Raw genomic sequence first — 25,171 nt, 5'->3', positions numbered from 1 at the left:
CGTAATATAAAACGGTTATAATTGCTCATAAGGATATTCAAAATAGAAACTGCTGTTGGCCATTTTGAATACCAAATCGATGGCCCCTAATAAAATTCACTCAACCTTAGAGAGGCTGTTTGTAAAAAACTTTGGCGTGATAATTATAATCCAAGTAACTCTACAGACGGCGATAATAAAACAATTATCGTCTATGCTTACAGACAGGAATGAACTGTTTTGTCATCCCGGTCCGTAGAGTTACTTGACTTATAATCGTCACACCAAAGTGAGGTCTTTCATAATCAGCCTCTCTAAAGTTAAGTGAATTTTATTAAGGGCCGGCGAAATACATATTTGAAGTAACATCGTTTCCAATATTACCCAACCCTTTGAACTATATATGGTGTATTTTCTGTTAGATTTTCGATGGACAGTTAATTTTGGAATACATGTCTGCTTGTGGCTAATCGTCTTGTATTTTATTTTCTTTTGTCAATTTCATCCTCTTTGCACCACTATTTCCATAGTTATAAATCTGAGACGTTTCTTTTTATTCTATCTACCGATGGTACTATACTGCATAGAGGGAGCGGTGCCGAGACTGGAGCTACATGATGCCTGGTAATCACGTGTTAACCCTTCCATCACAATCTGCTTTCATATATTCTTATATTGACGTAATATGAAAATAATGATTAGCAGTACGTAGTCAATCTATCTACATGACATAAAGGGGGATAGATTTATATTATGTATGTACAAAAATAGCGTTGTCACACCACCTAGAAATAATAAATTCGATTATAATAACTCTTTATTACTATACATATTCTACTTTGTCTACTCCTATTCAGAGCTGATACTAATTTTATTATTACCTCTTGTTTTTCATAAACTTTCTTTTCTACTTCCTTTTACCAATGTGAATAAATTTATGGAAAAAAAAAAACAACAATGATTCAGGAAAATTGTCACAAGTATTCACACAAATGATTTCCGGACTTTTCTAGATACATGATTTGATGTATTGGTACGATAATAGTAAAATTTATTCACATTATAATATGCAATAAAGTAATGCAAAGCGAAGTTCACTTACAACTAAATAATGATACACGGAGAAAAAAGATATACGAGTGAATACGGTTATCTGGAAATGACAGTTACGGTTGGAGAAATGTTTTCAATTCTAAAATATTTTATCCCTAAAAAAATAATACTATTTATCACTTCAACAAGCCGACTTAGAAAAAGCAGCCATACGCACAAGTGGTCAAGTGAATATGGCTAGTATGAGAAATCGGTAATGGTATTTTAAATAGTGATATGGTTGTGCAAGCGATACTCGCTATAATTTTTGCTCCAAAGACTATCGTGTATAGTCAAATCTACCGTAATCTGGAATATACCCGGCTAATTAAAGTTTTTCTCTCCGTGTAATGGCACCAATAATAATGATAACAACAAATAAATTGTCAAAATAGTGCATTGGCTTACCCAAACTTTGAATAATCTACTTAAGGGGGGTGCGCCATTTTTTTATTTTTTTTGCCTCGTTTTGTGCTTCAAGGTGTTAAGAATAAGTGTGCCAAATTTCATCCCAAAATCCGCAAAATTGAATTAAATTAGCATATGAACACTGCAAGTACTCCATATCCTTGTAAATTGTACTCAAGTTTAAACGCGTTTTTCGCGGAACAGCTGTTTTGCAACTAGTGTGCACGATATTTGAAAAACCAGTAGAGCGATCGAATACAAATTTTAACAGCATGCAGAGCCATACATCCTCTTATCGTTTGATGAACGAAAAAAGCGATGTGTAGTCAGTTCATTTCATCAGTAGTCATTTCATAAAAAAATAATTTTGTGATTCATCAAACGGCAGCTACATGTTTACAAACTGGGGAAGGGTTGAAATTCCGAATTTGAAAAGTTCCGAAAGTCCCGAATTCCGAATATTTTGGTGGCGAAATTTAAAGTCAAGAAATAAAATTTTGACGAAACATCAAAGTATTGAATGATCCGAAACCCGACGCTCAAAGTTCCGAAAATGCAAAGTTCGGAAAGGAAAAAATTCCGAATGAGCACAACTTCGACAACTCAAAGTTCTGAAAGTGCGAAAATCAAAAAATCTGATACATGGAAATTCCGAATGATCGCAGATTTTCAGGTCTGTAAATTTCTGGCTTGGTGAAATTTCACCCCTTTGATCTTTCTTTGTTTTGGATTTTCGATATTCTTAAGTTCGCAATCCTGGTAATTCTGATTTTCGGTTTTTCTCATTTTTTGTCACCCACTCGTTGGGTAAACTACGCTATGCGAGTATATTTCAATTTTCGGTATTGTAATTTACCGAATCTTTATTTTTCGGAATTTTTCTAGATCGGAACTTTACTATTCGGAACTTTACTCTACTGTAATTTGAATTCTAGCAATCTCGCATTTGGGAACTTTGAGTAGTCGAGTTCTCGACCATTCGAAACTTTGTTGTTTCGTAAAAATTTGATTTCTTTACTTCAAGTTTCGCCACAAAATAATTTGGAATAAGGCGTTTTCGGAACTTTTTAAATTCGGAACTTCAACCTCGCCCCTAGAAACTAAAATTCCGTTCGGTTTTCTCATTCAGACTACCAGAAGTGAAGAAACCCTGCACCCCTGCGGCTGCGAAACTGCGTCCGGGGGTCACGGATGAGGAAGATGTGAACATGTAAAATATCAATTAATACAAGCTGCAAATTTTGGAAGTAATTAATTGAACAGTTTTATATTTATTGAATCCAAAAAAACTCATTTTAGCGGAAGAAATGGGACACCTTCCATAAGGGAAACTTCGGTGAAATTTTGAAAACCGTTACTGGAAGTCGTATAAAAAATCCTTCCACTAATTTTTATATTATGGTAATATAGGCTTTCAAACAAAGTTTCATTACAGGAGATTGAAACTTTTTTTCAATGCATATAATACCATAACCTAAAAATTGGTTGAAAGTTTTTTTTATGACTGGTTTTAATCGTATAAGAATTAAAAAATCGATTTTTCTCCAAAGTTTTACCGAAGTCTTCTCTTAAAGAAGTCCGTGTTGCCGGAAATGACTAATTTAAATTCAGTCCTATCATTGTGCCCTGAATTTACGTGTCAGTGTACAGTAATTTTCAAAAAACAGTATGTATTTAACAGAAATATTCGTGGCAGAAAAGCATTGGACAATATATATTCCATGCGTGACTAAATGATATACTATACCTACATTACGAGTGAATTGCGGAACAGCAAAGTTTTGTACGACGTATGAAGCGAATTAGAAATCAGCTATTGATGTGTATAATGTCTGTATATGATAACTTATCTTGTTACACCTACTATAAAAAGTATGCGAATTGGTAAAATAATACTGTATGTTTATCACAATAAAAGTGTGGCACATTTTTCTTTTTGTATTATATAAGTTAGTGGATTCACGTCAGCTAACCTCAGACAAAAACGGTTCTGAAATTTGACACTTTTGTAGTGCTAACGAAGAAAAAAGTCTCCACTAGTGTGTAAAATTTGTCAATATGGCTATCTCAAAAACAGCAATTTCAAATAGAGAAACTTTTGTCATTATTAATTTTAGAGAGGTCACATTTTTATTGTATTTTTTTAGTGCCAAACTCCCGTGTAATTTAAATGAGTCAATTAGGCTCAATTTAGTCGTGACGGGATACTACATACAGATTGTCTGAATTTGAAAGAGTGTTAGCAAATGTTTTTCAATTATGACCTTGAATGATTTTGAATACAAAGATATTGTGAGAAGTTGAGGTTCAACAGAAAAAACTCGTCTCATTTATCAATAAATAAACAAATGATACGACATTGGCCGACCGGAACAAAAATATAACCATTTAAAAATCAGTAATAAATAAATTTTAGTCGATTAAATGCGGATTTTTTGATTTACTGTTCTGTTGAGAACAGGCTATTTTAATAAATTCAACGCAATCGACTTAACTTCATCTTTATAATTCTTGATGCTACTATTTTCTTAGTTTTCGAATACGCTTGATTGCAGTGATTTTTTGTTGCTCCAATTTTATTAAAATAGACTTTTCGAGATGAAAAATCCCATATGTATAAGTCAATCGTATTATATAATTTTTGATCACATGTTACTTTATTTGAACTGCAAGAGTTAGAGACGTTCGTGAATTTTTTAAACCTAGTTCTTGTATCGTATAATAAAAAGCCCACTTCCTGCGGATAAAAGTGAAATATAATCATTCGGTAATTTGGATATGTATAGAGACATGAATTTTTAGACGTTATAAAATTCAAATATCCGTATATTCGTTATTTTTTCCAAACTTTCAAAACACTATATTGATATTGTTTATTCTCGGTAGCGCTATAGGTACATTAAATTATAAAAATCTATTACTCTGCTTACCTGTCTTTTTTTAAGTGGCATGGCATGAGCACGCTCGTGATATCTTATACTTACTACCAATTTATAAATATAATTGATTTCAACGAGTTCTAAAAGAAACAAATCTGATCTTCTTGGCGATCGGCCAAACTGGTCTTGTGTACAGAAACTTTTTTTCTGACTTGTATTCGTATACTGCTTTATTATTCACAGAAAATACAATTTCGATTTTCTAGCATATGAGAAAACGATTGCTACTTATGTATGATACGTATGTATGCATGCGATGTACAGGGGATTCGATAGCATCAGATTTTCATCCAATTAATTGTGAATGAATAATGCGGTTGTCTCATTTCCCCTTACTACATCACTGTCGAATGTAGTAAGTTTTCCATAATTTTAAGCATTCAAACCTTAAAAGTCTCTTGATGCTGTCTAGATACATTTTAATGAACATATAGTTGTAATATCTCAAAAACTAGATTATTTTGTTGCATAATTTAGAACAAAAAACAGCTGAAGTTACCAAACTCGTAACTAATACGAACAAATTATTTTTCCCAGCAATATATCCTTCATTTTTAGCTAGATTAGTTATATAAACATGCAAACTAAACGTGATATGGTTATGGGCAAATGAACATTATACACCTAACAAGGAACACCAATTTGGTGTCCCCCTTTTTTATCGACAGAAAAACGATTTAAAGCGGTGAAATCGATTCCCAAAGATGGGCACACAGCGGGATGATTTCTTGATGCACTTGTTGCATTAGAATGAAGCGAACGCTGAAATGTTCTATTAATGAATAGAAACATTGCAGCGTTGGTTTCATTCAAATCCATGAAGTGCTTCTATCCAAAATTGAGAAACCACCTCATCGAATGCACATTTTTGGGAGCAAGATTCACCCAGTTAAACAGTTTTTCTGCCGATAAATAATAATACGAGTCTTTTAGTTTTCAATGTTCTACAACATACGTGAGGTGCAACGACAAAATGGGGGGGGGGGGGGGGACACCAAACTGATGCTCCTTGTAAGGCATATTTGGAAAACGCGTTTAACTAAATGATGCAACGTTGAATATTATTGATTGTTAATTATACAGTATCTTCACCATTTCACTGATGCTAACAAGTATTTGTAGAGTGATATACGATCCATGTGCATGCCTCCGCGCTACAAACATTTGTAAACGTATATTATAAGAAAACATGACTCACCCTGGCAGCTATAGAGGTTGTTGGTTTTTCGAGAAGATCCCAGAGACATTTTTGATATTGCGCACATTTTCCTTCCCCGAATTCCTCCTCCTCTCGTTGCCGAAGAGACTCGGCCTCCTTTCTCATTTCCTCGTGAACGTGCTCCTTCCGTTGGTGGTATTTGTGCTGGCAGCAGCTTTCGAGATAAAGCTCGTCGATACCCCAGTACTCTAAGTCATCGCTGAATGCTAGAACGCACATCTCGTCAACTAAATGGAGTTTCCCAGTCCTGTAGAAATTTAATATTGAGCTAAACGACTTGGGATGTCGATCGAAAAAAAATTCGTTGTCTATAAGCGAGTAATCGTCACAAAGCTCAGTTATTGCTTCGTGAGTATTGCAGTCTCGGAGACGTCCGAGACGAGTGTGAGGCAGTCTTTCCAGAGTACGCCAAAGAACTTCGTGTTTAACACCACCGACATTAATGCAGACTCTTCTGTTCAAAGCTTTTGAACGCATCAGCATGAAAGGCTCCGGTGGTAAGGATGTCATGGAACGCGAATAAATGCGTTGTTGCATGTGAAGAGGAAGAGGTGGTGGGGGTGGTGGCAACGGTGGCGGAAGCATCGATGGTAGCGAAGCTGGAACTGTTGAGAATGAAGCATAACGAACTTCTTTATTGCCCAGGCTACCAAGGTTCCCAAGGTTCGACATGTTTCCAACCGTGACAAGCGATGGGTCATATGTGAAAGAGTCCATCGTTGACTCAAGATGAGGGACCTGAGTATAAATCGAAGTAGGAACTCCATTTCCGTTGCGTTCTGGGTCGGCACCCGTTTCATCATCAAACCTTCTGTCGTTCAGCATGAGATTAACTTTAGCTTGAATGTCAATCTATGCTTGACGATCAGTCGCCTTTCAGTTTCATCCGCCAGTGGAACTCTGGTCCTCTTTTACTAACCTCCCACCAGTTGGCCACATCTTAATGTTAGTCCTAAAACAAAAAACAGTGTTCGTGGTCAGTTGATCTAACACAACTTTACTGCATCTTTGTGTATAATCGATGTATCTACAACGCTTTGATCCTACGATGTTATAGATCTCAGTTTAGAGATCCAAGTACTAGAACTTTTCACGCTACAATCAATACCTATAGAGAGAAAAGAAATCAATCGCAGTTGAAATTACTCGAATTACTCAACATCTTTGAAATAGAAATGATCTAAAATAGCTTGAGATCGAATGCAATTGACAGAAATCTTCGAAATCTTACAATCATTCTTGAACTAATCTGTAAATGAATATCCACTTGTAAAAAAATTACTAGAGTTAGCATCTTATAGTTCACTAAGGAACTCTGCGCTAGGTGCCTCCCTCTTTCACGATTAACGGGTTGTAATAGGATGAAGCAAACGGCGTTTTTATCGACCGGACCGCAATATAACAAATTCACCTGTCATTCCACGACAGGGGCACAGAACGGACTTTATTGAATTGAAAATCGATGTTTAAGGATGCTTTATATTGACAATTCTGGGCACTGTTTTAATTAATTACATTTTAATTAAAAATTACGAATGTGTTTATTAATTTAAAAAAATTTTAGTGACATTCCTAATTTATAATTGCAAAAAAAAATCGATACCAATTATATACATTTATAATTTGTAATTAGAATGAAAACCGTCACTGATTACATTTGTAATTTGTAATCAAAATTTTTCTATTTAGAAATTATAATCGTAGTATTTTTGTTTTTTACTCAATTACAAATTACGAATGTAATTGGTAATTTCAACGTAATTCATTACACGAAGTGATTAGTGGTGGTCAACATTGACCAGTATTTCCTCCAAAATTGATTGTTATATGTTTTATGTCCTCTACTTGTATCCTGTTTAGGTTATGTGGAGAATGTACTCGAGAATTGAATTACGAAAATCCAACAGATGGTGGATGGCGGGAAGAACGCGTGTAGGATGAGTGATCCGTAATCATATTCGACGGTGTGTATTAATTCCTTTATCCAATACTATTTTTCTTATGCCAAATAAACATCTTGAAATCGTTAAACAAGTTGATGCCATGATTATCCTATACTTAGTAATGTATGCAACTCCAAGTCCATTGATATCACATTAAAATTCCCTTTTTATCCATTTTTTGAAGAATTTGTGACGAGTAAATGTGTATTTCATCGTAAGAATGCTTGTTTGTATAAATAGATCGGTCATGACGTACATCATTGCAAGAAAGATCGAGCGAGTGAGACTTCAAGTTGAAAATAAAATAAAGAAATACGGTATAAGTAGTGCCTGGTAGAAATAATTTTACAGAAGAGAGAGAAGCAAACACTGAAAACAAACATTAACTATAACTATAGTGGGGCGTCCGACGCAAATACAGAGGATATAGTAACAACAATGTGAGTAAAGTTGGATTTGGACAAACAGATTGCATATGTATATCGTGCGTTGCGTCAATCACGTAGGTGTGGCCACACGACTCCATGGCGCATCACGTCTGAGAGAATCTCACCAGATAACAGGCAGAGGAGTAGTAACTGTTAACGCATAAAAACTGTTCAAGTGCCGAAATATTGAAATAAATATACCAAGACTGAGAGTTGAGATGAGCTAAAACATAGAAGTGTATACAAAAAGCAGACTATAACAAAACAGGTTGAAAGCCTTGCAAATCAGTATGCAGAGGAAGTATATTGTCTATCCAGAACTTCTAACAACCATTTATTTATTCACCTCAGACAAATAAATTGAAAAAAATGATAATAAATAAAGACAGCCTCTGCATCAGAAGCCAGAAGCATATCCGTATAAAGCGTATAATTGAAAGTTATATGGAAAATAACTAGAAATTTTTTCAATTAACGATATTAAGGGAGTGCCCTGATCGATTTCAACGTTAACGTATATATATCTCCAAATATCGTAGTTCATGTATCTCATTGACAAACGTGAAAAAGGGCTTAATCCTTTCATGCATGCATTTTTCTTACATACGATTCCCTTGAAATTTTGCATACATGGGCTTTCGGGGTCGCAAATTGTGAATCTGAATTCGAAATTTAAAAAGTCAAAATAGTGGATCTAACATAGTGGACAGACAAAAACAATAAATCGAAAAATTTTGATTTAATTTTGTAAAATTTTTTGGTGTGTAATAAGTTTGAGTAAAAATTGGCATTCTGAATTTCATGGTAGATTAGGAGAGAATGCTTTTCTTCATGGAAAAGTAGAGATTTCCACCATTTGTTTACATGTGCACTAAATAAATAAATAAATTTTCTTTTTATTCTAGACGTATTGTTATAAATATTTCAGTGACCACGTGGGACCAAATAATTCGAGAGTTGTTACCAAAAAAGTAGCTTAATAAGTAGAAGGTAGGTTAAAAAATTCTTTAAATTTGCAATATATAAATAAAAGAATTTGTTTTTTAGACTCAGAAACATTTCAGGAACCACGTGGAATCAAAAAATTCGAGAGTTGTTACCAAAAAGTAGCTTAATAAATGAAAAGCTACACAAAAAGGTGGGACGCTGAGCGTCCCAGAGTGAGTTAAAGAGTTATCTGGGTTAACAGCCACATTCTATATGTAATTCTCAACAAACATACTCCGAAATCACAGTAGTAAATTTGCAGAATTCATGACATTTCTTTAATTCTGCGTCTAAGGAAACAAATTGAAGTATTTTTGTTCAGAATTGCATATGGGGCATTCCCAACATATAGAATGGGGCCTTTAAGCGTTTTTCCGCGTTTGAGATACGTGGACTTTGAGATTTGTAGATGTACACATTAATGTCGAAATCGACCAGGGCACCCCCTTAAGTGTTTCAGCAGTGGCCAATTAAAACTGTTTATTTGTTAACGATAGAAAAAGAGAGTATGTGAAACACTATCAATGATAAATGTCTCATAAAGTACTAAGGATATAATCTAAGCAATTCCCAAATATATATAGTGTCGGAGAAGGATGTGCAATAGCCATAAAACAAGCTTGACTAAGTGAACGTTGTTGTGTCCCGAACGAGAAGACATACAATTATGTGTTTATTTATGCAGAGAATACTTTATGGTTGTGTGCAAGAATAACGTGTTCAACATTATATACATTCATTCAGACGAAGGTAATAAATTATTTGAACGACCAAACGATAGTTTCGTATAGTTCGATGGTTACGAAGGAGAGTTTTCCGAGAATACAAAGAGTTCTTTTATCGCCACTTGCAGAGTCGAATAAAAATTTTGGTGACATTATATTGGTACAATTCCATAACAACATGAACATTTTACATACGGGTAATATTATGTATACTTATTTTGAGCACCGGTACACGGTCATATTGCATTGCAAACAATTGAAAAACCTTAACAGGAAAACGAAACACAAGATTCAAATCAGTAACGTTACAATACAACAAAATATTGAAACAAAAAATACTGTTTCGCAACTCTAAAATGAATTTGAAGGAGTCGAATTTGCAAAATATGAATATGTTTTGTTTCGTTAGAGTTAACTGAAATTTCATACTCAATCTTCATGTTGTGAAATAACGATTTTTCCTAAAAATGTATTGTCACACTTTAACATTATGAATTAAGTTCTCCCAAAAAGTAGGTTGCACAATATGAATATAGAGCAACAGTAGAAGATAATTTACATAAACGAAAAAATAAACACGGGTAGATCAAATATGCAAATAAGTAAACAAATAAATGTACGACGAGACATCAAATACGACATGCAGATTGCAAATGAAGTGTAAAATAGTGTTTTAGAATTACGTAAAATGCATAGATTGAAACTGAGATTGTGATATTTATACCTCATGTAGTGACTTGATGATCATTTATGTCATGTCGACCCTCCACCGTTAAATAGCCCAGTCAATCTAGTCAATCTAGACATTTGAAATAGCCAAAATTGGGGGAAAGCTGAATTTTTGTGGAGAGCTTGGGTTCACCATCAGAAAGAAAGTTTCAAAAGTCCCCATTAATCCCATGTGAGCTACAAAAGTTATTCGGGGTCAAAGGTCAAAATTTGAGGTTTTTTGGATTTTTTTCGGAAACGGTGAGTTTTATCGAAAAAGTACCTTCGACCAAAGTTGTAGATCCTCAAATTATCTACAAAAATGGTTTTCATAATTTTTTTTCCAAGAGTCACCATTTCTGAGATATCGCGATTGTAAGAGTCACGTTATACATGATATGCACACATTTCCACGCCACCTATAAGGTAGTGTACTCGACGTGTTTTTTTTTTTTACGTGGTTTCCCCAGTAAGCCTATTCCACGAACCATTATAATGTAATTTTCAAGGACAATACTTTTTTAAATGCAAAAGATTTTAAATGCAGATTGACCGGGCTATAAAGATGAGTATGAAAATCACAATCAACTGCGGAAATCAAGTCTAAGCCAACCACGTGTAAGAGCATCGATGGAAACCAAGTATCGTAAGTGGTTAAATTATGTTATTATATACGACATATCGATCAAGTGATTTAAGAATTCGATCACAGGTCTAAGGTCTACATGCTATTTATGCGGGCAGGTCTTCGAAATTATTTTTTAAACAAACTCCAGAAATTGGTTATTATCGATATGGGACAATGTATTACTATACATATGGGATATTGTTCAAGATCGGAAGTTGCGATCTTAGATCTGCTTCGCAATTTTGCATGTAGAAGTAGTAGTCGACAAACATAGCCCGAGTTCTTTAAAATTTTTGGCACCAACTCTATCTGTACATTTAACTTGCTATTTCTGACGCGCCAATTCTCTAAAATCAGAAAATGTTTAGAACAATCTAGTAAAATACAAATACATTTTGAGCCTCTGTCAGAAATGAAGTTTCAAACGGAGGGAAAGGACATTTCGAACCAACAAAACAGATTTTGTTGGAGTTCATTCACTTCAATCTAGTATCCCTTATTTGTTCCAAATACGATAACTTTAATTCAACGCTTTCGATATAGTTAGTTTGTCAAAATGATTTATTCAAATGAATTCCTTGAGTCAAAAGTCTTTTCTTGTTGTATCGAATGGAGTATTGGTTCGAGTGAACCTTTCGATGTATTTTCGAAATTGAGTCAACTAAATATTATTTCATTTCAAGTTTATGCACCGTTTCTCTAAGTCGCATGTTAGTTGACGGAAACAATTATGTACTTTAAATAAAATAAGCACATAAATCTAACCGACAAAAAATTTACATCGATTGAAAGCCAAACTTCATCAATCTAACCGGAACTTGTTTGGTGTAACTGGTTGAATCAGTTGCACTAATTTGTTGACGAGGTGAAAGAAACACCACATGCTTTGAAGCAAGTAGAGTATACTCGTATGTAAGTATATTCATCGTAAATATCAGTATACCAGTACAATAAACGGGCACTAGGTGGTGAACTATCTCGCTACGGAAATAGCTTTAAATAAAATCTATTGATACATGTTCTATTTATACTTCGACACATCCAAGAATAATTTTTCGGGCTTTATGCTACGAGTACGGAGCTCTTGTATTGATGTTTCGGTAACACTATACGAAACAGCGAGGTCTGACTTCGCGATGACTGGCTGAGAGATCCTAGGGCTTGAGGTTTTTTCCTAATTTCATGACGGAAACTGGCAATACCTAAGTCGTTCTTGTATCTTTAATGTGATGTGGTTTTGGTAACTTGGCAGATTTTTTTATATTTTCGATACATTTGCCTAGACTTCATTACTTTTTGTAAGTATGCGGCAATGATACTGTTGGTCCCAAGTAACCGATCAACTAATTGTCAGTAAACCACAACTTTTATACTTGTTGCCATTCATAGTTGATATCGCCACTAAGATCACCACGATGAGAACGCAAAATACCAGTACTGCTGATCCGATTGGCGCACCTATACGTACATACGACTATTTCAATTTTCTAACAAATAATCAATATATTTATCCCTTTTTTTTTTTTGAAAAACACTTCATTCAACCGTCAAGTACAATAAGTATAACTCGAAGGGTATTCTTGGTTAAGAGGGGCCAAATGCGCCTGTTTCGGGATTTCTAAATTACCTGTGCAGAAAAGTTTCTTAAGTCAGAAAAACAGGTTCCCAGTGGTTCATAACCACTGAAGTAGAGATATGCCTATTTCAGTGTTCATAATTCAATAACGTCCTCCACTTTCTCCAGGGGGTGAAAAATTACATTTAATGCATTTCATTTTCTATCCCAAAACTCGATTGACGGATACGTATGAAAAAAATTATTAATATCTATTACCAAAAGACCCTTTAGGTGAATTAATTTGGCCGTGAAGGGCCACTCCCAAAGTACCGAAAAAAATCAATTTGAGTTAAAAATCGTTATATTTCGAAATCAAGTCGATGTAACAAAACTTTTTTTTTTCTTCATTTCATTGCTTTAGGTGTATAGTACCTCTATGAATTATTCCAGAGTTTTGCGAGTGGTGCGCCACGTCGAAAATTGCGATTTATGCACATTTTTACCGTTCTTTTACTATTTTGACCATGTCTTAAGGAAAAGTTGACTGAATATACTTGGGATTTCCAATTTATCAACAACTCAAAATCAGACTTTTAAAATAAAATAAGATATTAGTGATAAATATGATACTAACTAAAATTAAAAAAAGATTTTACACTTGCAGAACCGACTTTCTAGTCTTCTATATGAATTAATTATCTAGTCTTCGTCACTATCCTCATCAATAATGGGACAAACATTTTCCACGTCAAATAATTTTGATAACATTTGCACGGGTTGAACTATTTTTGATAAACACCGGCGGTAAAACAAATGGTACACAAGAGCAGCCACGTGAGAACAACATCCAATTGTTCGCAGACCATTTGCACAGCTGCAACAGTATCCTTTGATTGTGGTTCTTCCTTCAGATAATTTGATAGGAGCAAATGATCTTCCCAAGCATTTCTGTCAGATAGGATATAGCCTGAGAAAGTTGGTAGGATCAAGTGAAAAACAATTCCAAATCTTCAAATGTGATTTTCCGAAAACCGTTTAAATCCGCAGATGATATTTCACTAAAGGGCATACTCTTTCTGTTATAATTGGCTGCAGCAATTTTTTCGACGAGGACATTGTTCTCGTACCTTTTTAATTTCATTCTGTCGATTATGATATTTAGTTTTCCAACATATGAATTGAGACGTTTACCAGTTAGATTGTGAAGAAAACGTGAGAACTGATAGTACGCCTTAGCAACGGCTGAAAGTTTATTCCGGAACTGATGATGCAAGAGTCTGTATTTCTGTCCTATAATTTCCATGAACAGCTTCAGTTACCCACCGAATTTTGCTAACAAAACGTGATTCATTGGATTCATCTGTCGTAAGTTGGTTCCGATTCCCTTTCAATGCAGGTATGAGTACTCGATAACCTTTATTTTTTTAAATATCTATAACATCACGAAAACCTGTATCTAGAATGAAATTATCTCCTGGTTTCAAAATACTACTGAGTCTATGTTCCTTTTTCAAGACATATTTTAAGATGTGCGCATCATTTTTGTTTGCTTCAAAAGATCTTGCAATACCTATAACAAACCCATTCGTGGTACAGATTGTGAACGGTTTGCATAAAGACGTTTTTTTTTTTTGTCCAGAATAGGATTTTCTTTGATAAATGTTATTCATATTGGATCGATTTCACAAGGAGCGGGTACACGTAAGGAAAAGCTGTTGCGATTAACGGTGTCCATAAGTGCAAGTAGAAAAGGAATATCGGTATTCCCATCTCAATTTACTATGGGCGAGAATGAATTGGAAGAAAAATGTTAAATTGTCACGATTCAACATTTTCAGCCCTGAAATAAGACATTTCACCGACTCAAAGCTCTCGCGTACAAGATGGCGAGGCTGGATGTTAGGGATATTATGACTTGAAAGTGTAATCTCGCAATTTCAAGGATATTCAATTAACTTTTCCTTAAGACATGGTCAAAATCGTAAAAGAATGGTAAAAATGTGCATAAATCGTAATTTTCGACGTGGCGCACCACTCGCAAAAATCTGAAATAATTCATAGGGGTACTATACACCTAAAGCAATGAAATGAAGGAAAAAAAAGTTTTGTTACATCGACTTGATTAAGAAATATAACGATTTTTAACTCAAATTAACTTTTTTCGGCACCTTAGGAGTGGTCCTTCGCGCCCAAATTAATTCACCTAAAGGGTCTTTTGGTAATGGATATTAATAATTTTTTTCATACGGATCCGTCAATCGAGTTTTGAGATAAAAAATGAAATGCATTAAATGTCGTTTTTCACCCCCTGGAGCGGGTGGAGGGGGTTATTGAATTATGAACACTGAAATAGGTATATCTCTATTTCAGTGGTTATGAACCACTGGGCACCTGTTTTTCTGACCTAAGAAACATTTCTGAACAGGTAATTTAAAAATCCCGAAACAGGGGCATTTGGCCCCTCTTAACCAGGGATACCCTTTGTCAGTCTAAATATAAAACTTTATTTTACACAGTTTTATACTCTTAACACCAAATTACCAATTAATAATACATGCCACATGCTCACAATCAGACCTACGTTGCAAGATCTCGAAATACATATGTTATTTTGGGGAATTTGCACACACTTGAAAGTAAAAAGTAAAGTGCATTCAGTTTCATGTTGACTTTTTTTAAATACGATGTGTTCAAAATATTACAGTTTGATTTCGAGCGTACGACGCGTTCTGTCAAATGAATGAAAAGGAAAAATAACTCCGATTAACGTTAGATTATTCATAAGATGTTTGTGAACCTTACCGATTTGTGATCACGTTGCTGGTGAATCAGAAATTTAGACCAATCGCTACGAAAATTAGATAAAATGTAATTCTAATAAATGTATTGTTGACATATGTTAATGTGACGTTAGGTTTGTGTTAACTACGCTAAGTTTTTTTTTTTAATTAATACCATTTTTATACAATGAAATGGAGATTGTTACTCTTTTTTTCTGCAATTGAAAACATTTTGAGAAATGAAATAACAATTAACAGAACTATATTTACTCGAGTAATTCAAATTCTCCGGCGATTTATAAATATTTTACATTGGACGATAATTTTTCTTCTTTCTGAGCTGATAGAATGCTTCTGTGTATTCTGTCTATTTATTCCTATTGCTACGCTATATACAAAACTGTTTTGTTAACGTTGGTTTAATGTAATATTTTCCCAGTTTTGCTCGTAACTTTTTTTTCCAATCTTTTTTCCAACAGACTTTGTAGATTACATTGTTGTTTTATTTGCAGTTGGAAGTAGTCACTTCATCTCAATTAAAAATGTTGTTTTCTCTTCTTATCAGTCATGATCTGGTAAATGAGTCCTTGTTTCATGGTATGTTGACCTATACGTATAGTTAGTATACCTATACGTATAGATTCCAGTTCATATTTCAGGTATTTTCACTGGTTCAAGTTTTGCATATTGTTTATTTTGAATGTTCCTGAAACAGATATCATCATATTCAACCTTGGAGTTTACAGTCTGAGTTGCCTAAAATAGCTATTTTCAAGTTGTGCTCTGTAAGTTAATGATTTCTCATATCGAGTGGGTGGTATATAATCCAGGACATCCATTCTATATCGTAAGTGACTAATCCCTTGGTTCTGAAGCATTCATCAAGCTCACATCCTGATTTTGACTGTCATTAAGACTGACAATGAGTATAATTCCTGTCAATGGACTGATAATAAGAAAAATTTAGATTTCTGTAGAAAAATATACAAAACATCGATCACATACAAAACGAGAAGCATGCAACTGGTCACTATACATTTATACTATTGCATTTATACTGTAATTGAATGGTTATAAAGTTTGTAGTCTGCTTTATATGATTACAGGTGATTTGGGAATAGTATTGTGCTCAGTGCATACCATTTAAAGTAAGGTATTGGGATTATATCAGACATACTGTTGGAAAAGTTAGTGGTGCTGAAAGATAGGCAAATTCAAGTTAGTGGTTGGTAGGCTAGTGAAAGTTGGTTCAGGACAATGCGAGATACGTAGAGTGACAACTTCCGAGCAGCTGTAGACCATCTTTTGTGTCACAAATTTAATTTTTGTCTGTTCCAACGGATTCATAATCGAATAAGGATGATCCAGGTGATTGTGAAATGAAATAAAAACAATCATGGTATTATTATGTACGTAGTTGGATGAAACAAACAAGCAATGACGACTTATCACTGCATTTGTACATGTGATATGAAGTAACGTGATTTATTGAATACGTAAACGTACAGCATGCCATTTGCTTACATGTGTTATTTTTGCAATGAATAGATAAATAAATTACAATTTTTTTAGACTTAAAAATACTTTAAGGTCCACGTGGAACCCATAAATTCAACAAATGTTACTAAAAAAATAGTTTGATGAATAAAAAAACTGCAAAAAAAGGTGGGTACTGAGCGTCCCAGTGTGAATAAAAGAGTTAATAGATCAGATTAGTTTGTTAGATGTTCGAAGAGAAGTGACCGGGATAAACTACCATCCGCGAAAAATTTCCAAGTGGCGGACGATACCGATGCAGAAACACATACATCTGAATTAAAAATGAAAGGTCGTGTACCAAATTTTATATCAATTGGTTTGAAAAGTCTTAGAATTCTGATTTTTTTTCAAATTCTGGGCTACCATGTGGTCACCAAATGGTCGAAGTTCATACTTTTCGACGAAAAAAAGCATTTTCTGCAGATCTACCATGAAAATCCAAATGCCAATTATTACACAAACTTAATACGAGTACACGCCAAAAAATTTTTCTTGTTTTTTCCTTCGTAAGCCATATTAGATTCGCCATTACGAATTTTTGAATTTATAGTTCAGATTCGTAATCAGCGACCCCAAAAGTCCACGTAGGCCAAATTTCAAGAGAACCGTGTATGTAAGGAAAAATGTATGCATGAAAGGATTAAAGACTAGAAACGCGAACATCCGATCGTCCCTATTGCAAAAAAGTTGAGTATTTTTGTTCATTCAGCTGATGATAATTAATCTTTGAACCCAATGGAAGGGTGTTTCCATTTTTCATGTAAAGTAATGGGTACCCGGTGTACGCTGACAGCTGCGAGCTGCCAAATCACGTATCAGTATGGCAGAAAAGTTAAGCGTTTGGAACATACGATGATCTGCTTGTGCTTTAATTTTGATCTCGATTGCATAGTTACAATTTACTCTTACTTTTATTCGCTTGACGTCATCCGTTTTTGCCACGCTATTAACGCAACTTTTGCAAAGAACTTACTGCTCACCACTATAGTTGAGCGACCATTTTTATAGTCAAAAGTTGAAAATAAAAGATTTATTTCGCAAACACAAGTTATACTTTGAGCGGGGTACATTTTCGTGCCCTTTTGTCGTCGCCTGGCGGTATTTTGGTCCTATCCAAAGAATCTGGCATTATTAATTTCGTAATCAAAACATTATTACCTACTAAAAAACGTAAGATCAGCCTTGGTCATTTCACATGAATTTATTCATTCTTTTTACCCTTTTCAGCCCCGCCTACAAGCTGAAGGTTACGCCGAAGGGCAGCCAGACTTAGAAATCGATTATAACCTATATTTAGAGAGTATAATAAGATAGAGCATTTGCATGGTCAAATGACGTGACTTTGCTGGCCACTGCCTCTTAGACTTTTACTTTAGTATCCATTGTTTCGGGTAGATTCAATTAAGGGGGCTCCAACGACCAAAACAGCTATACATGAAGCCTAGGTCGCAGATAGCTGTCGATTTTTTTTTAAATGTATTTTTGCGCTCAGAAAAACATGCCATGGAGTTCGAAGCGGTAAAAAAGTATTTATACCCCGCCGATTTTCTATATTCGATATAAAGCATGATATCAAAAATCTGAAACTATTGTTTGTTCGCATAAGTGAACTGAATGTACACAACAAACTTCAACCAATAATATTAAAAACTGAAGAAGGAAGTGCACTGCGAAGGATCGAAAATGTCGTCTTTTAACGATTTTTTAATACTCGGCGGGGCGGGCGAGGCCGGGGCTAGTTGTCACCATAAACTTACGGAGATAGACTGCGCGGTCCGTGCACTGAGCTGAAGCCCTAATTAAAAAAAGAAAGCAGCAGCGGGAGACCCACCTCTCTGTTGCACGGTCGGAAGAGTGGGGAGCGGCCACGGGGAAAGCAAATAAGGCAAGCACGCATGCTTGTATAAGCTATGTGTTTCCCCTACCAAGTTACCGATTAGAGTGAGAAGTCGGCTCCCGCTGTTACTTTCTCTTTCTGATTAGGGCTTCAACTCGGTGCACGGACTGCGCTGACGGAGCGTAAGCTAGGCTTGACGGCGAGGGGTATGAGCCTTGGGGAGAGTACATGTGGTAGCACGTCGGCCATATCGATGAGCTAAGTTTTCGGGCGCCACGTTTAAACGATTCACTTTAGGTAGTATTAGTTTTTCGGACAGATCGTTGTGATAAACTATTTCCTCGAACTGTATAGGTATGTACGAACACAGCTTCAATTCTTTTTTTATAAGAAACAGTGCAGGTAAGCACATTTTTTTTAAATCCAATTTTAATTCCGGCGTACATTTTATAAAGGTGGAAAGTACCTGACATAGAACCGGAATATTACTGAGTATAAATGTAAGCAAAGAAAAAACTAAAAAAAAAAAACAATATAATACAATGACAGAATGAACAGAAAACATCGCGTTGAATAATTCGTAAATTATTGTATATATAACCTATATAAATAAATGATTTATATTCACATGCGGAAATATATTTGTATTCAAAAACTATAAATTGAACTCACATTTGGAATAGCATCGTCTTTCAGCCTAACTTTGAAAGCAGATGTTCGATCGAATGTTTCCGGTGAAAGATGACATGAACATAAATAAGCATACTTTGGCACACTTGTGTTCGTCAACCCTATCGTAATAAGCCATATCCTACACCTCTCAATATTTTTCGGAAAACTTGAAGGAATATAGATACAAATACATTACTTGGAATCACAGTATTCACATTATTTACAGTTCCAGAAGCGTTACTTATACTTACAGGTGAAATGTAGCCTTATTCTCTACTTCGACTTCACATTGTTTTTGTGAATTTGAGAAAGATCTGTTTTTGCAGTTAGGCGCTACATAATAAGGCCTGTTGTATTATTCTGAATTCTCAGTCCGTGACCGGCTACCTTCTGACCTAACCTATACAATAATAACAAACAACTGCACGTACGTACACATCCGTGTGCATCCTTTCGCCGCATCCCCGCAGGGAAAGGCTCCGTCCATAAGTCCGTGGACCGCGCAGTCTATCTCTAAGTCTATGGTTGTCACACGGGTTAATTGTCAGAAAATTCATAACTCCATCGCTAGATGCTGCGATGAGCGGCGTTATAGATTAAAGTTGTAGTTCAATCACGGAATAGCAGGAAGGAGACAACAGTCAAGCAGCGTTCGGTCAGAGGCAGGTTCGGTTTTTGGGGTAACGTAAGTATGCATGTAAAGGCGCGCAAAGTGGCTTTTTCCCGACCGGTGACAAATGAGCGGGCGCAAAATGAAGTGGTATACCGCTTCTCTGGTGCACTCAAGGCAAACTTTCGGTACAGGTTGTGGACAAAAAGTATCGCGTGCACCATGGGCGGAAAGCGATATACGCTCGTGCGAGTTTGGGCTGAGCCTCGCACTCGCGTCAATCGCTCACTTTCCGCCCTAGATACACAATGTACTATTTTATGTTACCTCAAGACTGGGGACAAGTTTTATAGCAGAGTGGTGTCTCCTTCCTACTACTCCGTGACATCAATGTTTGAAACAAATGAATGTTGTTAACTAGAATATCGCCACATATACGGCCTTACAATGATTGAAACATTGAAATTAGACCTGGTAAGTAATTATATTCCATCTTCTAAATATGTTTGTTTCTCATATTCTTGGCTGCCTTGGGATATTTCGCAATAAGATGATCGGAAAGGTGATTCTTGTCGCTTTTATTTGATATATATATTTTTGATATTTGAATAGCGGATCATCAAGATATGCACTTTTTTAAATATAAATTCGGGTTGGGGCAAGTTGCCGCATATAAAAATAATTTCGCGACAACTTGCCCCATTTCGACTTTTCCGTAGTTTTCTCAATTCGGGTCAAGTTTTTCGGGATTTTTCGAGTCTAGGACGACTGTTTCGTGATTTCCAAGAAAAAAAACAACGGAGAAAAGAATTATTGCTTAAAAATACACATTGAAAACCCGAGTTTCTTATATCAAAACAAAAACAACAAAACAAAGGACCAAAAAATTTATTCACCAATTTTTATTCACTTTTGTCATTTAACATGCTTGGGACAATTTACCCCGCCTCATGGGAAGTTGTCACCCTCCGAAACTTTTTTTAAAAATTCGACAAACCCTATTCAAACTTGCTTTGGAACAACTACTAATCAACTCTAGGTGTGCAATGGATGCATTTACAATACCCCATGTTTCAAATTGAAAAAAATTTTATACAAAAAAATTCTAACAATCAGAGAGTAAATAGTGTGACAACTAGCCTTGGTCTCCTCCACTTTTTTTTTCGTAAACTGTGGTTAATTTCATGCAAAAAGATTCTACAATGTTGGTACTTACGGTGAATAGTTTCAGGGGTATGAATTATTGAAAATAGATTATGCAATTACGAGTTGTAACTCGTAAACCGATTTATAAATCGGTCTTTTTACTTTATGAGAAAAAAACTAAGAAAGAATGGTACTTTATTTACTTTAATTTTAATTTATTTGAAATTATTCACTTATTTCTCGATATTTGTGTCATTTCAACACGTTTATGATGTGATATAGCGAATAAATATGTTGCTTTAAAACTCAACTTTCAACTTGAACATTTTTTTCGTTCAGCAATATAATTTGAAAATAACAGAATTGATATGAAAATTTCAGTGGCCCGACTGGAATTTTTTTTTTATTCACCGCGGAGTGAAGATTGGTTAGTAAACAATATTTACTACAGGTATATGTATTGCAATACATTCAGCAGAGTAAATATAGATCTCCACAATTATTCACGGCAAGTACTAACATTGTAACACCTTTCTTTTGACATGAAATTTTCTACAGTTTAAAAAAAAGGTAGCATTAAAAAATCTTCGAAAAATGACATTTTTCATCCTTTAAAGTACATCTCGACAGCTTTAAATATTTTGGGCTAAAATTTGTAGTGCACGTTCAGTGTACTATTCCGAACAAACAATATTTTCAGATTTTTGTTGTCTTACTTTATGTCCAATACAGAAAATCGGCGGCGTACAAATATTTTTTTACCACTTCGAACTCCGTGGCATGTTTTCCAGAGTACAAAAATACACTTAGAAAAAAATCGGCAGCTGTCTGCGACTTATGTTCATGTAGCTGCTTTGGTCGATGGAGCCTCCCCTTTAAACTATCAAAGTAATGCGTAAGATGTGGATATACGTGATAATACTACTTCATAAACATTGACGTACGAGGCTGTAGGAATAATGGTGTTTCACGATTACACCGTAATTAGTTTAAAACAAATAGTAAACAAACAACTTTATAGTACTGCTGATACGTGATCGATGATCAGGAAGTAGCGACTAGTTTATAACATAACGGCAGAATTTCTAATATTTTGACCAGAATCAGCAAACGTAAATATTCCTGCAATGTTTCTGAGTTGTTTTGAATGCATACGTAAAACAGCATTGTGCGGTAATATGTTAAGATTCGTTTCAATCGAAGGAAAACTTGTATGCAAAAATTTTTGGGGTGATTAAGTAAAATTTCATAGTGAAAATTTGCTAATTTTGAATCGTGTACCAGATTATTTAATAACAGTTCGAGTTGTATGAGAGATAGTGTGCCAAGATTTTCGAGGTCACAAATCCCGAAAATGGCAAACAAAAATAGTTGCATGGTTGACCTGTAGGAACTATTGGATTGAGACGAATGTATTTTTTATTGGATGTATAATAGTGAGGGGGAAATAAAAAACTTGGTGAACATTTGAGTAATCAAAAAATGGTTTTCAACCCTAGGCATATAATAATTCGCACAGTAATACTCACAAACGTAATCTGAGCTAATTCGTTTTACTGTGAAGTCAAGGCACCACCGGAAGAATTCGTTTATCACAGTAATTTTGCACTAATTTTAGTCGCCATACTCAAACAATTGTATTAAATCTAAGCAGCGTCGAACAGCCATAAAATCTGTATTGTTAATTGCTGCATTCTACGGGTATACATGTATTATTATATACTGGCTTGCGACGTAAATTATTTCCTTACAACGAGCAGTGATGGGTTGACGATAGTAACAACGAGGTGAGAGTTAGGTATAAATAAATTGCCTGGCATCGAATGTAACTCTATAACTTTAACTCACTTGCAAAGAGAACGACATGAAAATAGTCTGAGCATGACAGAAACAGCATATGACGAACTAAGAATACCCGCAAAACACATAAGTATATGGAAAAAAGCAGCAGCAACTTTGCGTAAATCGCACAAATCATTTGAATGTCAACGGTCCGACCTACTCACACTTACGCTGTGACCTGAATAACACAAATTCACAACCCTCGTATCGATTGCCCTCGGCGAACCGGGGCGCCTTGCCAGGCGTACGGAAAAATATAAAAAGAGAACCGAAATGAATTTTGACAAGCCTTGACCTTGATGATCATAACGCGAAGATTAGTGTGATTGCATCAAAAATTCATAATTATATCAATAAAATATCATGCAATTCCCCAACGAAATATTAACAATAGCTGTATAGCTCTCTGCTGTACGTCAATGTACTATCTGAATAAAGTACATCAACTTTTCTAAAGCAAAACCGACTGCTTTAACGATCGCATGACATTAATACAGCAGCTGGGTTTATACATGTATAAAGAGCAAACAGTAATGTCAATGTGCACGGTATGGACTGAGTATATATGTTACACTTGTAATAAAATATACCCTGGTTTGGCCCCTTTAACGGACGGACGCTCTGCCTCGCCCGGTTACCCACGAAATCGATCCCGTTCAGAAGCAACTTTGTAGCAGCATTATCCTGAAAAATATTGACCATTTCCTGAAGATTCAAATGACTTTTCAAATTTTTACGCCCTTCGCAGTTTTATTTTAAAATACTTTTCCATGTTTCTTCCGAAAAACTTTATGCATATTATACTTCAGGTAATGTCAAACGATGAGTCGCGCTTTGAAATACACATCATATAATCGATGTTACGTTCGAGTGACATTATTATTAGAATTGTCGCTATTGCTACTATTCTTGCCAGGGGTGAATAACCAATACGTATAATTATAAGCTTACGTATCAAGTGCACATAACTATAATGCACGTAATCCATTCATAAATAGGTCTCATACATACGTGCGTATATTATACCTATACAGTGAAGCCTTTGCATGGGTGGATATACTTATTCTATATGTATATACACACACACATATATATATATATATATATATATATACGTTACAAGTTGAATGTAACGATTTATATTTACCTTCCTCTTCAATACTGCTGGGAATGTTTGCAGAGTTATAAAAAATTCACTTGTTCACATTTCACATTATTCCAAACGACAAGGGCGAATACCGCAAAAACTTCTTTCACTATGATTCGTCATATGCAATATCGACAATCCACTGAACAGTTATCGATTAGTTACCGTCCTAATGTATAAATCGAGTGATCTACCTTCAGTCTCCACCATTAACATATCGTGTATAACAATACGACTCGCATCGCCACTTCTATTATTAACTACTACCACTACTGCTATTGACTAGCTGCTGTAAACAATAACAATTTCAACATTTAAATGATTAGCAATAACAATACTAACAATAACAACACCAATAACAACGGCGAAAACGTGACTGAGACACTATGCCGCGCGAGGCAGATCGATACACCAAATGATTGTTAAATGACTGCAGAAATTCCGACAGCAGCAGCGGGTAAATGCACGATTGAGACACTCAGCTGCTCGTGCTGCTACTGCTTCTGCGAGTACTGCTGCTGCTGCTGCTGCTGCTTTGTGGTTGCTGCCGTTGCTGCTCCTGGCTCTGCGTTGACGTCGAGGCGGTACTTGGAATCGGGCCAGCTGCGCCTGCCTGATTCGCCTGACTCGACCACCCTAAATTTTGATACGCAAACCCGTCGCAGCTCCGCTTTATTTCGCGGTCACGAAATTTATGCTCACAATAAGAGAATTTTTTTTTACATGTATATTGCAGAAGAAACGGAGTCCAGTGTTCAGGTAGCGAAATTTGATCTCACTACTTGACTTCAGTTGTGTGTTGCCGTTCAGAAAAGGCCCTTTTTTTAGACTTCGCTCTTTTCCGAGATTCTTGCACTTTTACGCTAAAAACTAGCTCACGCGAAAGGAATGGGTTGAAAAAAATATTTTTACTACTGCTTCAACGACGTTGAAATTTCGAAAAAGGATACTTCGAGAATTTTAACATTCAGATGTCCTTAAATA

The 25,171-nt window shown here is 35.3% G+C and overlaps 1 protein-coding gene across 3 annotated transcripts in view; it reads right to left on the bottom strand.

The window, feature by feature from the left end:
* Shab (Shaker cognate b) overlaps positions 1–24,728 on the bottom strand; it is a 122,168-nt gene extending 97,440 nt beyond the window's left edge. For all 3 annotated transcript variants that reach the window (XM_069133296.1, XM_069133297.1, XM_046610545.2), the window contains exons 1-2: positions 24,188–24,728; positions 5,617–6,589 (exon numbers count right to left, since the gene is read on the bottom strand). In XM_069133296.1, the coding sequence (XP_068989397.1) occupies positions 5,617–6,462 (846 nt within the window). In that variant the 5' untranslated portion in view covers positions 6,463–6,589; positions 24,188–24,728. The remainder of the gene's footprint in view (positions 1–5,616; positions 6,590–24,187) is intronic.
* Between the last annotated feature and the right edge of the window lie 443 nt (positions 24,729–25,171).

The sequence above is a fragment of the Neodiprion pinetum genome, chromosome 2, assembly GCF_021155775.2.
Source record: "Neodiprion pinetum isolate iyNeoPine1 chromosome 2, iyNeoPine1.2, whole genome shotgun sequence".
In the NCBI taxonomy this organism is placed as follows: Eukaryota; Metazoa; Arthropoda; class Insecta; order Hymenoptera; family Diprionidae; genus Neodiprion; species Neodiprion pinetum.
The sequence above is the reverse complement of the archived record's forward strand: the minus strand, read 5'-3'. Positions and strand labels throughout refer to the sequence as shown.